Source organism: Lipotes vexillifer, unplaced genomic scaffold, assembly GCF_000442215.2.
Source record: "Lipotes vexillifer unplaced genomic scaffold, Lipotes_vexillifer_v1.1 scaffold753, whole genome shotgun sequence".
Classification (NCBI taxonomy): domain Eukaryota; kingdom Metazoa; phylum Chordata; class Mammalia; order Artiodactyla; family Lipotidae; genus Lipotes; species Lipotes vexillifer.
In genome coordinates this window covers 917,683-933,783 of record NW_006783618.1, presented here as the reverse complement: position 1 = coordinate 933,783, position 16,101 = coordinate 917,683, and the positions used below count along the sequence as shown (strand labels likewise).

The window sequence follows — 16,101 nt, the reverse complement described above, 5'->3', positions numbered from 1 at the left end:
CTTTCCAGTAAAGGAAGAGATGGGAGAGAACAGGGGCTGGAGGGAAGGCCAGGCCCAGGGGCCAGGATGGGGCTGGGTCCCTGTTCCGAGGAGGAAGTGCCGGGTGGAGGCGGGCCTGTGGCTGGATCAGGGCCCTGGGTGTGCCTGGCCTGCTCCTCGAAGCTGACATCCTCCCTGCCCTTGTCTGGACCCTCCTCCCACCTACTCCATGAAACCCCTCCATTCGACAGGGTCCAGATCAGAAGCCACCTCTGGTGAAGCCTTTCCTGGTCCCGCCTCACTGGGAGCGGTTCCTGCCCTCTGCTGTTAACTCCTGTGTTATACAGGGTCCCTCTGCCATGTGGTACCAGCCCTAGGGCATAATGATGTCATGACAGATGCCACGTGTATTGTGCCAGACACTGTGCTGAACAGTCGGAGTGTGTTCTCTCACTTAACACTCGTGACTGCCAGTGACCTGTAGGCGTTCTCTTGGAGTCCTAACCGTGCCCAGGTCACACAGCTGATAAGCGGCTGTGTGTCTGCTTTCCTTTCCCCCGAATTGTGGGCTCCTAAGAGAAGGGTCTCTGACTTCTTTGGATCCCAGTGCCTCGGACTCATTTACTCAACATTGATTGAGCACCTGCCGTGTGCTAGGACATAGCAGTGTTGGAGAGCTTGACCTACGAACAGATAAAGGAGGGTTCAGATCCAGCACCGTGAGATCTGTACAGAGGACCATCCGTGATGTAGGGGCACGGGAGAGCACAACCGTGCACGCCAGTGGTGACAATTGCAATGGGTCTTGAAGATGACATAGGAGTTTGCCAAGGGAATGGGCTGGAGACCATTCCAGTGTCGGCAGAGCGTACTGTTAGGGGACCGTGAGAAGCTCAATCTGGCCGGAGAGAACTTGCGGTTGGTGCAGGGGAGGGATGTGAGGCAAGGCCAGAGGGGCGCGTTGGCACCGGCCTGTCAGGGACCTTTGCCAAGCCAAGGAGGCAGCAGCTTCCAGTGAAGGAACCGGCAGAGACGCTTGTGAGCCGAGGCAGCAGGATTTGATTTGCTTCCGGAAGCTCCCCCCTCGGCATCAGGGCGATGCCTCGGCCTGAAACGACACTGGGGGTGGGGGAAGGTGCCAGCCATCGCAGTCTGAGTTTAGTGATCTTGTGGCCTTTGCTTTGTAACTTGGGCTCAGTGCCCAGGACGTCAGTTGAGGTGCCTGCTCGGTGTCTGCCCCAAGACGGGATGGCCCGGGCCCTGTGCTTTCCCCTGCCAGCGCCCTATCCCTGCCACCCGAGCGGTCATCTGCTCTGCGAGTTTGCCCACCTCCTTCCTGCCACCCCTGCCTCCAGATGCTATACGCTTCCTTCCATTTTTTACTGTTGGAGTTAAATAGATAAATGCATTCATATAGTTCAAAATTCAAGGCACATAGAAAGGTTTAAATTGAGCATTACGCCCCCTCTCACTACAGGTAACCACCTTTAAATCTCTTGTGTATCCTAGAGTATCTTTAAGGGAATATAAACAAATGCAAACATGTATTCTTAGCCCTTTTCTTACACAAAAGGTAGCACCCAATACATTCCTTGTTTTCCTGCTAATGTATCTTAGAGATCTTTCTATCTCAAATATATCTATATCTAGATATTGATATCTGGGCATATTTTATAGATTTTTTTTTAATTAATTATTTTTGGCTGCATTGGGTCTTCGTTGCTGCACGCGGCTCCAGTTGCATCGAGCGGGGGCTACTCTTCGTTGCGGTGTGCGGGCTTCTCATTGTGGTGGCTTCTCTCGTTGCAAGGCACGGGCTCGAGCTGCGTGCGTTTCAGTAGTTGCAGCACGTGGGCTCAGTAGTTGTGGCACACGGGCCCTAGAGTGCAGGCTCAGTAGTTGTGGTGCACGGGCTTAGTTGCTTCGTGGCATGTGGGATCTTCCCGGACCACTGCTCTACCAGGGAAGTCCTTAGATTTATTTCTGAATCTGTATCTATATCAGATAATTCTCTGTCATTCTGTTAAACAGCTGGATGTATTCCATCATGTGGCACACTCTTAATTTACTTAGCCATCTCCACTTGATGGATACTTGGCTTGTTTCTAATCTTTCATGACTATAGGTACTGCTATGGTGAAGCTTGTAAATTTGTTATTTTGTACATGTGTAAGATAAATTTTCATTAAGTGTAAAAATTGGCTTGAGGGGCAAACACATTTCTAACTTTGGTAGATGCAGCCAAACCATTCCTAAGGGTTTACCAATTCCCACCTGTCAGATTTATCACACCGCCTGTTTCTCCACAGACTTAACCAAAAGTGTGCTGTGTATTTTGGGTGTATTTTTGCTGTTCCGATAGGTTAGAAGTGGTATCTCGGTGGAGTTCTAATTTGCATTCTCCATAATTCTGAGTGAGGCTGAACACTGACCATGTCTTCCGGGCTCCCTGCTGGGCTCTGTTTTGGAGCCCTGGGAATCACTCCATTTCCCACATGAGGACGCTCCACATCCACAAGCCTGGCCCTTATTCCTTTGCAGACAAGCATGAGACGAAGCTGAAAGGGGTCATCTATTTCCAGGCCATCGAGGAAGTGTACTATGACCACCTGCGCAGTGCAGCCAAGGTGAGGGGCAGAGGGACAGCCCTGGGGAAGGGGTGGGCCCAGCAGGGCTCTGTGAGCAAAGGCCTCCAGCCTGCCCTCTTCAGAGGCTCAGACCCATCTCTTGTTCTCTTTCTAAACTTTCTCTTCCTCTCTCCCTCTCCCTTTCCCAGAAGAGGTTTTTCAGCTTCACTATGGTGTCTGAGGTACCCCTCCCCATATACCTGTAACCAGAACTACTGCATATTAATGCCTCCTGTACCGTTCTCGCCCCTGACCCTTGACTCTCCCCTAAGTACCCCCCCTTCCCCCAGGCCTGAGGGGGGGAGCCAGGTGGGTGGCAGAGAGCAGGAAGCCCCTGTGGGCGTGAGTACGCTTGCTTGCCTCCCAATCCTGAGATGACGGTAGGATGTGTCCCTCCGTGGGGGTGGGCAGTGCAGAAGGGATGGCTACAAGGGGAGTAGGGGGCCCTCAGAGACTAGATCTGGTCAAGAGGATTGGTAAACAGGAGACGTTTGAGGCTGGGACCATCTGCCTTCACGCAGGTCAGCCTCCCTCCCGCCAAGCCTCAGATGCCCACTCCATCCCTGATCTTCTGCCCTTCTGAGGTCCTGGGGCCCAGCATCCCACTTGTAGCTTTTTCCATCTGTTCCTCTTTTGCTGAGAAGAGACTCTGATCCTCACCGAAACAGCCCTTTGAGGCTGAGTCTTTCCCTTTTGTGCCTGCGGGTACCAAGGAGCAGGGCCCCCGCCTGGCAGCGTCTGTCCCTGCCAGGGTCCAAGGAGGGGACCGTCTCACCTGGTGGTGGGGATTGGGCTCTGGGCCTATTTAGGACTCAGCCTCGAGCTCCAGGGCGTCCTGGAGCCAGAGAGAGGAAGGGCAGACGGCGAGGCAGATGCAAGATGCTCCTGGCCTTTGCGGGTGGGCCCTGGCTTAGACCTTCCTCTCTCCCTCGGCAGAGCCCAAACCCGGCCCTCACCTTCTGTGTGAAGACCCATGACCGGCTGTACTACATGGTGGCCCCGTCCGCAGAGGCCATGCGCATCTGGATGGATGTCATCGTCACCGGGGCGGAGGGCTACACCCAGTTCATGAACTGACCGAATGGGCCTCATGGACCCTCAGGCTGGCCCAGGACCCAGGCCCAACTGCCTGCTGCTCCACTCGCCCCTGGAGACAGTCACGCCCTGGGCCTCAGGCCTCACACAAGTGCTCCCAGAGGCCCTGGAGGGCGGAGCATGACTGGGGTTTTGTACAAGAAGTGACTTGTAATGTTCTGTAAGGAGCTCGTCCTGTGAGTTTCTGAGCTCCAGCCCCCCCAAAGAACCAGCCAGGAGATAAAAGTTGGGGAGGGGGCTTTGCTGCCTCCTGGGAGCCCAGAACTTGCAATATCCCTTCAGGGTCCTGCCCCAGGCCCAGCCAGGCTGAGGAGCTGTCACAGAGGGGCCGCTCCGCTCTGACCTGGCACCTGTGCTCCCCAGCCTGTGTTCTCTTTTGTAAAGGACTAATTATGGTACCAGAAGCTGCCAAAGATCCCCTCTTGCCTCAGCCCCCTTTGCAGGGGCCTTGGGGGCTGAGCAGAGCCGCATTCAGAGTGGGGTAACAGCTCAGGCGGTGTACCTCTCAAACCCCGCTCTACCCCATTGTTGTCCTGCGTTTATATTTTTTATTACTTTGCTGAAGGGCCAGAGACCGGAAGTGTCATCCTTGAGGTCCCAGCTCTATCACCTTTTTACAGACCCATCACCATGGTCACCACAGTGACGGCTTCATCGCCATGGTTACATACTAATTGCCGTGGCTCCGTGGCTCAGCCCACTGCTTCAGCGGTGGGCCCGTCTGAGGGTATGTGCCAACATCTCTCCAGCCCAGGCCCTTGGGCATCTCCTGCTGGGGGGAAGGGACTGAACACCTTCTCCCTGCCCCCTGCCTGCGTCTCCAGGCCCTGATACACAGCCTGCTGGCTCCCCTGTCCAGCCCTCCCCCTTCCACTCGTGCCTTGCTTTGAGCCAGAAGGGGTGAAGCTGGGAACTAGAGACCAGAGGAGGAGCCATTGGATGGGAGAAGCTAGAAGGGCTGTCCTTGGGCTTCTGTTATAGGGCTGAGTTTCTGACAGAGGGTTGTTCAGATTCTCCCTGATGGAAGTCCTGAGCAGGAGAGGAAGCAACAGAGGGGGGTGCCCTGAGGTCTGGTTGCCCTCCCTGCAGCCTCAGAAGGGGGATGAAATGGAGAGCAGAGGACCAGGCCTCCAGCTGTCTGTGCTCAGCCCTTTCCGCCTTAACACTAAGCCCACCTCCCTGTCCCCCTTCCCAGCCCTGGGCCATGGTTGCTGGGTCCAGGCTGGATGTTTTTCAGTATTTGTAAGCATCTCAGCAGAACAATAAAGCATTTGGACTATGTCTTTGGGAGGCCTGGTGGTGGGGGACATGGGGTTGGGATACGTGGGTTAGGAAAAAGGTCTCCCCACAATGCAGCATTTCCACCTTATTAGATGTTCCAGGGACCCGGGGCCCAACCGTGACCTCCAGGTCCCTATCCTGCCTCCACTCCACCATGACCAAGGACCGGCCTGGGGGTGGGGGGGTGGGCTGTCCAGGGATAAAGGATCAAGAGGCAGGAGAAGGCAGGGACTCATGTGGAGGTTTAATTGGCAGGAGCTGGAGCCAGATGAGGGAGTGAAGGCCCGTCACTGAGGCAGGAGGCTAAGCAGAAGGGCAGCTGCAAGGCAGTGGGGCTCCAGGAAAGCTGTGTGGGTCCCCGAGCTCAGCCGGTCACCATAGCAGTCCAGGAGCATCAGGACCACACCACTGGTCCAGCCAAACCCCTCCTGGAGACAGGTAAGGTCAGTGGCGCAAGATCTCTGGGGAAGGCCCCCAAGTCCTTTTATGGGGTATATGGGTCCCCACCTAGAGGCTCTGGCCCTGAATAGCCCCAGGGGTACCAGGGAGCACCAGTCAGGCTCCTCCCTGGGACCCACCTCCATGGAAAAAACAGGCCCGGAGAGGGGAGGTCATGGTCAGTTGCAGGGAGAGCAGAGCCCCGAAGTTCCCTGGAGCATGTGGCCCACTCACCTGAACTTCATACTCCCCTCCACCACCTGGTTGTCCACCGTTGCTGATGTCATACTGGGGACAAGAGGACGGGCTCTAAGGTCAGGCCCTACCCCGGCCCCCCAACGCCAGGCCTCTAGGGAAGCCAGAAATGGGAGCCCCTTAGAGAGAAGCTGTTCTGGCCAGCAGCTCTGACCCCTGCAGTGCCCAAGAATGGCCACCAGGTGCCACCACTGTCCCCAGCTGTGTGGGCCTGGGCTTTGCACAGCCTGACGATTCCTCCATCTCACCATGGGGAGGAGGACCCCGAGGGACTGGGCTCAGGGGCAGCTCACCTTCTCATACATGGCTGACTTTTTGGAGTAGATGTCACAGTTGGTTCGGATCCAATTCTGGGCCAGCTGGAAAGCCACTTCCTGGGCTCTGGCTGAAGGAGACTTGGCCAGACCTGGACCCCACCCCAGGTAGGACCCTGAAAGGATCAAGAGGCAGGAGAAGGCAGGGACTCATGTGGAGGTTTAATTGGCAGGAGCTGGAGCCAGATGAGGGAGTGAAGGCCCGTCACTGAGGCAGGAGGCTAAGCAGAAGGGCAGCTGCAAGGCAGTGGGGCTCCAGGAAAGCTGTGTGGGTCCCCGAGCTCAGCCGGTCACCATAGCAGTCCAGGAGCATCAGGACCACACCACTGGTCCAGCCAAACCCCTCCTGGAGACAGGTAAGGTCAGTGGCGCAAGATCTCTGGGGAAGGCCCCCAAGTCCTTTTATGGGGTATATGGGTCCCCACCTAGAGGCTCTGGCCCTGAATAGCCCCAGGGGTACCAGGGAGCACCAGTCAGGCTCCTCCCTGGGACCCACCTCCATGGAAAAAACAGGCCCGGAGAGGGGAGGTCATGGTCAGTTGCAGGGAGAGCAGAGCCCCGAAGTTCCCTGGAGCATGTGGCCCACTCACCTGAACTTCATACTCCCCTCCACCACCTGGTTGTCCACCGTTGCTGATGTCATACTGGGGACAAGAGGACGGGCTCTAAGGTCAGGCCCTACCCCGGCCCCCCAACGCCAGGCCTCTAGGGAAGCCAGAAATGGGAGCCCCTTAGAGAGAAGCTGTTCTGGCCAGCAGCTCTGACCCCTGCAGTGCCCAAGAATGGCCACCAGGTGCCACCACTGTCCCCAGCTGTGTGGGCCTGGGCTTTGCACAGCCTGACGATTCCTCCATCTCACCATGGGGAGGAGGACCCCGAGGGACTGGGCTCAGGGGCAGCTCACCTTCTCATACATGGCTGACTTTTTGGAGTAGATGTCACAGTTGGTTCGGATCCAATTCTGGGCCAGCTGGAAAGCCACTTCCTGGGCTCTGGCTGAAGGAGACTTGGCCAGACCTGGACCCCACCCCAGGTAGGACCCTGAATCTCCAGAGCTCCCATCCCAGGGGTAGCAGAGGCCTGAGCCTTATTCTCCTCAAGGAGAGAAAGAGGCCCGGGCGCTAAGACCTCCCTCCTGGAGCCGGGAGCCAACCTGCTCCCATCCAGGCCTGGGTGTGGAGAGAGGAGGGCCGATTCCCCTGACAGGTGGGGGTAGGTAAGTGTTTGCTGAGCGAGAGGCGGAGAGAGCAGAGGAGCCAGAGAAGGGCCTCTGCCTCATTTGTTCACGCCTCCCCAGAACCAGGCAGGCGGACCATCTACCCCTGTGGGCTGAGACCCTGGGAGAGGCCCCATCCCTGCCTCCTCACCTCTGATGAGCAGGTCCTACAGGGGGCCCAGGCATTGGAGAAGTCCCACTGCTGGCCTGTCTTCTGGTAGGTGAAGATCTGGTTGTCCTAGAAGGTTCCAGACGTTACCATGAGTGTAGGTGGGGGCTGGACAGGGAGCCAAGAGGCTGGGCCCTCCCGAGCCAGATGTCCCCTTTGGGGGCCTTCTCTCCTTGGCTCACAGCTGCCCCCTGGTGGCAGAAGTGAGACCCTCAGGCTAAGGCCCTGGGCGGAGTGGGGTGTGGCTGCCACTTGCCAGAGGTCACAGGTCAGAGTCAGGGAGTGACAGGTGGCCCTGCCCCCAGTGTAGCAGCCCGCCCTGCTGCCCCCTCGCCTCCAGGTATTTCAGAGTCTTGTCCACGTTGCCCGGGTCAGAGAAGCCGCTGGCTCCTAGAGGAGTGTGGTGAATGGGGTAAACTTGCAGATCTTTTACGCTGAAGACCATACTTGAACCAGCCACACCTTCCTCCTTGTCTCACAGGCCAGACTTCAGCGCGGCCTAGCTTGGTTCCTGCAAATTTTACTACCTCACAGCTTGGGAGTCATTCTCCCAGGTGGCACTGGGCTTAGGAGTAACCAGAACCCCTACTCGGGCCCTACAGGACTCTCTAGAAAGAACTGAGGGGGAGGACGGAAACATCTACTTCTAACTCCTCACCTTCTGCCCTCCCCAGCCTCCCCCAGGCAAACCGAGCCTGTCCTCCACCCCGAGGCTGCCCCGTCCCGCCCTTTACACCACATGGTGACTGTTCACTCCCCTGCGGGACTCCCTGGTCCCTGAGCTCCTCTGGTGAGGCCTCTGCTCGGGAATAATAATTGCTACTGCTGATCCTGGCCCAGCCCTGTGCTCAGCACACTCTATCACGCACTTTCTCTCCTTTGTCTGAGGCTCAGAGAGGGTAGCAGTTTGCTCCCAGCTGCACAACACCTGTCCTCCAGCCTGACCCCAGGGCCCTGGCACCCACTGGCACAGGGCAGTGCTCCAGGGTCATGTGCCAGCTTGGGCCACTTCCTCACCAGCCCCTCACCCAGTGGGAGCAAACCCGAGCCCCTTCCGCTCCTCCCCGCCAAATCCCTGACAGGCTGACTCTCTCCCACTAAAGTCACCTCACAGGTGTAGAACTGGGAGAGAATGAACAGGGAAAACACCTGATGTGGACACAGCAAGCCCCACTCTGGTCCTACTGTGCTCTCCCTTGGCCATGTCTGTCCACATCTGCCTCACTGGGGAAAGGTACTGGGGTTTCATCCACACCTGGGCCAGAACTGGGGGGCCCTGATCCTCTGGGCCTGGCTTCACAGTGGCAGCCGAGATTCGGGGGGCACTGGGAGACGGAGGAAATGGTCCCCCCCAGCTAGGCACTGGGCTGAGCGGTCCAGGCTCCTGCACACCGTCATGCTCTCGCTGGGATGCCAGAGGCCAGCATGTGGGGACCAGCAGACCAGACTCCCCGCGGCCCAGGCCTTGACCAAGGCCACACGGCTGAGCAGCCCCAGAGCCAGAACCCAAGCCCGGGCTGCCTGGCTCCAAAGCCCGCGGCTGCCAGGGCCTCCAGCTTCCCAGCCTCCTCCAGCCTCCACTCCACGTGGGCCCCACGCTCCCTGTGCCCTCTCCCCTGACTCCAGGTGAGGCCAGAGGTTCTCAGCCACCCTGAGCATTTCTCTCTGATCTACTCAAGACACCCCTTCATTGTGCCTGGTGGGCGCTTTGTTGAGTTCTACTACTGGGGAGCGGCCGGGGGCTTCGGGGCAGGGAGTGGGGTGTGCGCGGGGGGAGCCCGGGGCCCACGGGGCGTCCTGCGTGGGGTGGTGTGATGCCTGAGCGGTCCTTCTCCCAGCGACTCCTACTGGCTGATGGAGGGTCTGTTCCTCTCTGAGATGCCCCAGGTGCTGAAGGGCATGCTGCAGGACCACCTTCCTACGGTGGGCACCCCTCCCCGTGCTGCCCTGCATCCCCGTTCCTGAGACCTCCCAGGACGGGGCTTGGGAAGGGTGCCTGGGGGGAGGTGGTGCTTGGCTCCACCCCGGGGACAACACTGAGACCTTGGCCTTGGAGTTGGACTTTTGGACTAAGAACAGGAACATCTCTGTGAGCTCCAGGGGAAAGAGCTACGTCCTGCATTGATATTATATCCTTTACAGGGGACCCAGGTGAGGGCGTGCCCGGCCAGCCTCTCAATCTCTTGTGTGTTTGCTTTGATGGGGAGTTTCAGGACTCCCCTGGGCAGGAGGGTCCCACCTCTCAGTTAGTGATCTGATAGCTCTGGGCGGTCCAGCGCTGTGGGCCCCAGTGCAGCTGAGCCAGCGTGGCTCAGCCTCCTGCTTGGTCACAGCAGGCCTAGAGCCTCTCAGTGCCAGGCCCCCTCTCGTCCTCTTGCCAAGAGTGCCAGTGATGTAGCCCTACCTCTCAGATGGTGACCCTGAGGGCATGGGGGCCTGTGTTCCCAGGAAGGGGGTGCCAATCTGTGCTCCGGGGGCTGTGTCATATCGGCCAGGGTGCCCCGTCATGCACCTGCCTCTCCTACTGGTCCAGGCCCTGTTTTGGGCCATCCCCGGGGCAGGAGACACCCCAGAGGGCAAAGGGAATGGGCAGAACACCACTGAGGTTGGGGATGGGGGCTGCCATGAGGGGAGATGTGGGGAGCTGTGTCCCGGCAGCAGGAGAGGAGGGGCCAACAGCGGGAGGGCAGACCCTGTGGCACTTGCAAATCCTTTGCAGCTTGGCCACCAGCCTGCGCACCACAGCACTGTCCCTTCCTCCCAGGCAGGCCCAGCTCCCTGGCCAGGCCTGGAGCAAGACAAGAGAGCCTCAGGTCCCCTCCCGCCACCCTGCTCAAACCACAGCCACCTGGAGATCAAAAACACTTCTTTTTTAAAATCCTCAGTTGCCTGAAAGATGTACATGGCTGGGGCTGGGGCTGAGACTCGAGGGCTGCCTGCACACACGTGGTGGGGGGACTTCTGAGCACCCACTCTCAGCCTTTGCACATTTCTGCACATGACAGCAGTTTTTGCAGAAAGGGTATAGAGGATGCATCTGGGCCAGGCACCAGCCTGCGGCAGCTACCTGTAGCCACCTCTGCTCACCCAGGATGCCCAACCTCTTGTTCTCACCTCACCCACTGTGGTGGCTTCCTCTCCCCGTGAGAACATGGGTTCCCACCACACCCAGGAGACTGGGCATCTCCCTGCCCGGCTAGGAGTTCCAGGGCCACAGTCCAGGATCAGCAAAATTCGCAGGCTCCCAGGTGACCTCAACTCAAGTCACACACCCTTTCTCCCACCCACACCCTGTAATTAATGGTGTTAGCAATGTTTGTAAATCTCCATGAGAGAGGATTTCAATCAGAACTGGGTCCCAGGAGCCCCTGATTGAAGCCATTAGAGGCCGTGGGCTCCTGGGCAGCTCCCCCTGCCATTCCAGGTAATCTGTATATCAATTGAAGGCTTTGCTGGCTGTTAGGGGTTGAAAACTCAAATTCCAGGACGCAATTGTGGGATGTAGTTGAGAATAAGGAAACTAACCATGCAAGGGGGAAGATGCTTGGTGGGATCTGGGGTGACCAGGAAGCACATTCTTGTGTAACTGGGGTCTCCACTGCAGAAGCTGGCTGATGTAAGGGAATGTGGGGTCCTTGTTTGCTAGATCTTTCAACTTTTCAATGTAGGCAGAGATCCATATTTTTACGTGAAATATCCCAATTTGTAAGTGTCTCAATGTCCCAAATTCTGAATGTACATCTAGGAGTGATGCCTGTGTATGAGTGGGGAGTGGGGAGGAGGAGACCTGACCCCACTGCAGAGCCCCCTTCTCCCCACAGTGTCCAGCGCCCCACCCTTGAATGAGCCCTCAGCCTGGGTGCTGACTCCTAGTCACGTGGTGCCCTTTACAGTGAGATACTCTGTACATATTGAGATCCTTAATACGTAAAGATCTCTTACATATCAAAAAGGAAAAATAATATTGTCATGCTTGGAAAAAAATCTACAGGCTAACTATGGATGGTCGATAAATATAATGCTCTGTTCGTTCTTTTTCTGGATCTGGATTGGGCCTCAGCCCACAAGGACACAGCTCCCCCTGCCTCAGGGTGTCTGTGCCCCGACTTTCTTAGATGTTCTCGCCCAAGTCTCACCACTTAGCTTGTCTGCCTAGTCTTTCTTAGCACATTTACGAGCAGATGTGTCACTGGTGGGAAAAATATTCAATAATACTTTAAAATATTTATTCAGCTTTGGTTTCATGGTGAAGCTGTGAAATCAGCTGTGTGGGGGAAGGAATGAGAGGGGGACCCCGAGAGGCAGCCCAGCCTTCTCTTAGTCCTCAGTAAGTCAGCTCTGGCCCGCACTTACACCCTCACTCAGTAAAAGACCTGCTGGAGCCCCCATCCTTAGAAGGTAGCTGGCGGGGATGGGGCTGAGTGGGAGGAGGAGGGGTCTCCTTGCCTTGACCCAAAGTATTTCTTTGAGGAAGAACTACTGGTTTCCTTCTCAATGTCTATTCTCAGGGTAGCAATGTGACCAGCTTTTTTATTTTTAATTTTTATTTATTTATTTTGCAGTACACGGGCCTCTCACTGTTGTGGCCTCTCCCGTCGCGGAGCACAGGCTCTGGACGCGCAGTCTCAGCGGCCATGGCTCACGGGCCCAGCCGCTCCGCGGCATGTGGGATCTTCCCACCGGGGCACTGGGCACGAACCCATGTCCCCTGCATCGGCAGGTGGACTCTCAACCACTGCACCACCAGGGAAGCCCCTGAATTGTCTTTTAATTATACTGTTTGTGATTACTGAATCTGAGGATTCATGTCTTCTATCAATTCTGGAAAATTTTTCACCTATTATTTTCAAGCAGTACTTCTCTCTCATCTTCTCTATTCTCATCTTCTAGCACTCCAATTGCATACATGTTAGACTTTATCATATTATCCTTCATTTAAAAATTATCTATTTCATATTTTTCACATTGTTATTCTGTGATATATTCTATATAATTTTTCAGATATTTTCCCTAGTTCCTTAATTCTCCCGTGTCCCCTGCATCGGCAGGCGGACTCTCAACCACTGCGCCACCAGGGAAGCCCATGACCAGCTTTTTTAAAAGGTTGATTTCCCAGGCTCCCCTGCAGTCAGGGTTAGCTGGGGACCCAGTTCTGACACCTATAAGTGAAAGCCACTGGAAGAGGCTCCTGGGAAAACTCCTTAGGAGGGGGAGGACTCAGCCGGCTTTGCTCTTGGCCCTTTGCCCTTCCCCCTCCTTCTTGCCTTGAGCACAGATGAAGTGCTTGGATCTGCAGAAGCCACCTTGCAACCACAAAGCAATGAACCCAAGGCTGAAAAACACAGGCTTAAGATGGCAGAGCAGAAGGATAGAGAGACTGGCCCCTTGATGGTACCGTGAGTCACACAGCCCTGGGCTCCCCTTATATGAGAAAAACAAACCCCTTAGTTGTTTAAGCCACTGGTGTTCAGATTTCTGTCCCTTTTGGCTGAATGGAGTCTCTGGCAGGTCCTTCTGAGGCCTTCTGGTCAGTACATTTTCCTTCATTCCCAGCACAGTGTCCAAATGTCCCAGCAATGTTGCAGTGATCCTGGCCTAACCTCAGTCCGGCTCTGGGTGTGAGAGGCAGATCGATCCATCTATCTGGATCAGGTGCCTGGCCCACAGCTTTGGAAACCAACTCCAGAGCCCCAGAGTCCTCATCAGCACTTGTGCCAACAGCTCCTGACATCCTCACGGGCAGTGAAGCCAGGATGGTGAGTGACTGTAGATGGAAGGTGACATTTGCAGCTCCTGGGGTGCTGGTGACGTTCTATTTCATGATCCATTACAAGGTGTTTGCTCTACAATGATCTGTTCAACTGTCATACATATTTTATGGACGTTCCTGTGTTGCACCCTAGTTCATTATAAAATCATTTGAAATTTTCGGAGTCCATCAGCCTGCTTGGTTTGGCTCATTTGGACAGGAGGGGAGGCCAGACAGCCGCAGCAGCCTGAAGAGGCAGAGCATGATACCACCTGCGATGGGCAGGGCAGGGGGAGGCACGCCCCGTGCCGTCCGTGGAATCTAACATGAGCCATTCATTCTCTTAGAATAGCTGCACACCTGCAGATCAGCAGTTTCTATTGTGGTGAGAAGTTAAAAAAACAAATGAAAGGGCAGGCAAGGAGCAAGCTCTCCTCTAACATGCTGCACTGAGTCGCCTGCCACTGTCTGTCACGGCCCACGCACTTTTCTCAGTCAGTACTGCTCATACGTGTGGGGCCTCGGGGCTCGGGCCCAAGCACCGAGCCTGTGACCTGCAGCCCCGCTCAGCTCCCAGGCCCGCGGGTCCATGCCTGCCTCTGGGGGCAGTCTCGGTTGTACACGGTCTCCGTGAGTACAGGCAAGTCAGGTGATCTCTTTGAGCCTCAGTGTTCTCACGTGTGAAGTTGGGGCTATTATCTCTCCTGGAGGCTTGTTGTAAGAATTAGACGTGGAGTGTTTCAAGGTACACAGAGAGTCAGCTAAGGGCAGTGGCTGCTTTGTTAGTGGGTAGAGACGCCCTAGTTGAGTCCATTCCAGCAGCTGAGGGGCTGGAGCAGGACGGTTCCCTCCACCTCACGCCACTTGGATGACAGCGTCCCCGAGGGCTCGGTTAAGGTACCGTCAGGCCTCCCTGGGAGGATCTCCTTGTCAGCCACTCACCATGAGGCTGTCCTTCCAGACCCTCCTGCTCTGAGATTTGTGTCTTGTATGACACAAATCTGCAGCTGGAGGGAGGGTAGCAGACGCCCAGCTGAGCCTTATTCCAAGAATAACTGGTGGTCCGACAAGCAAAGACCAGCCTCCAGGCAACAGAAGAGGACCGTCCTGGGGGCCTCGCCACAGTCTGGGTGGAGTGAAGCAGGGCAAGAGAGGCTGCTGAGAGCCAGCCACCCACAGCGGCCTGCAGCTCAGCACGGGGCAGTGGAGACCCGGGACTGGAAAGCTTCCAGATTCCTTACCGAAGGCTGCCTGCAACACCCACAGTCCAGGTGCATGGCTTGTTAATAGCTCCATTCCTCAGACCGTCTCTCTGCCCCTCTACTCTTGGGGTTTTCTGCAAGAAGGACGTGGTTTGGTCAGCCTGGAGAGGATGGGCCTGGAAGGATCTTCTGACGTCGAAGCTTCCAGGCTCTACCAAAGAAGACATACAGATGGCCAGTAGGCACATGAAAAGATGCTCAACATCACTAATTATTAGAGAAATGCAAATGAAAACTACAGTGACGTACCACCTCACACCGGTCAGAATGGCCATCATCAAAAAGTCTACAAATAACAAATGCTGGAGAGGGTGTGGAGAAAGGGGAACCCTCCTGCACTGTTGGTGGCAATGTAAGTGGGTGCAACCACTATAGAAGACAGTATGGAGGTTCCTCTGAAAACTAAAAATAGAGTTGCTATATGATCCAGCAATCCCACTCCTGGGCATATACCCAGACAAAACTATAGTTCAAAAAGATACATGCACTCCTATATTCATAGCAGCACTATTCACAATAGCCAAAACAAGGAAACAAGCTAAATGTTCATCAACAGATGAATGGATAAAGAAGATGTGGTACATATATATACAATGGAATACTACTCAGCCATAAAAAAGAACAAAATAATGCCATTTGTAGCAACATGCATGCAAGTAGAGATTATCATACTAGGTGAAGTAAGTCAGAGAAAGACAAATACCAGATGATATCACTTAGATGTGGAATCTAAAATATGGAACAAAGGAAACTATCTACAAAACAGAAACAGACTCACAGACATAGAGATGGGACTTGTGGTTACCAAGAGGGAGGGAGGGAGGGAGAGGGAAGAACTGGGAATCTGGGGTTGGTAGATGCAAACTATCACATTTAGCATGGGTAAACAACAAGGTCCTACTGTACAGCACAGGGAACTATATCCAATCTCCTGGGATAAACCATAATGGAAAAGAATATTTAAGAAAGAATGTATATAAGTCTATAAGTCACTTTGCAACACAGCAGAGATTGGCACAGCAAAAAAAAAAGTTCCAGGCTCTGCTCCACACTTGGCAAATCAATGGAGGCTGCTCTGGACATGAGGAGGGAGGAGCCTATTCTTAGGGTTGAGTCTCCTAAGAGGGGATGGGGCTGCGTCGCGACTCCTCCTTAGCAGGCGTTCCTGGTACGTTGTCCTTCAGATTACGGGAAACTCAAAGCGTGTTGAAAAGCTTAGAGTGTAATGGTAAGAAGCATGCATATGCCTACGACCTGACTTTGTCCTATTTTCTTCAGATTTTGTTTTTAGTACTGAAACATAACAGGTCCCCGCTTGTATTCCTGACCCTCAGAGGCGTAGCTGCTCTCCTGAATTTGCAGTTTCCCACTCTCATGCGCTCCTTCATACTTTTGCTGTATATATCTACAAACTACGTGTAGTATTGCTTTGCATGCTCTTTTTTATTGTGGTAAAACACACATAACATAAAATTTCCCATTTAACGTTTTCACCATTTTTTATTGTACTGTTCAGGGGCACTGAGTACATTCACCTTGTTGCGTAACCATCACCACTGCCAATCTCTAGAAACGTTTAATCTTCGAAAACTGAAACTCTGTGCTCATTAGTCAATAACTTCCCTAGTCCATCCTACCCCACAACTCCTGGAAACCACCATTGTACTTTCTATCTCTCTGAATTTATGGTTCTTTGTGTAAATAGAGTCATAGAAT

General features: G+C 54.8%; 1 protein-coding gene across 3 annotated transcripts in view; it reads left to right on the top strand.

Annotated features, from left to right (window-relative positions):
* The window catches only part of PHLDB1 (pleckstrin homology like domain family B member 1), a 46,665-nt gene extending 41,682 nt beyond the window's left edge, over positions 1 to 4,983 (top strand). The window contains exons 22-24 of one of the 3 annotated variants that reach the window (XM_007456304.1): positions 2,521 to 2,606; positions 2,756 to 2,788; positions 3,543 to 4,983. In XM_007456304.1, coding sequence (XP_007456366.1) covers positions 2,521 to 2,606; positions 2,756 to 2,788; positions 3,543 to 3,683 — 260 coding nt within the window. In that variant the 3' untranslated portion in view covers positions 3,684 to 4,983. The remainder of the gene's footprint in view (positions 1 to 2,520; positions 2,607 to 2,755; positions 2,789 to 3,542) is intronic. The other 2 variants (XM_007456305.1, XM_007456306.1) reach the window with 2 other exon arrangements.
* Positions 4,984 to 16,101: the final 11,118 nt, after the last annotated feature.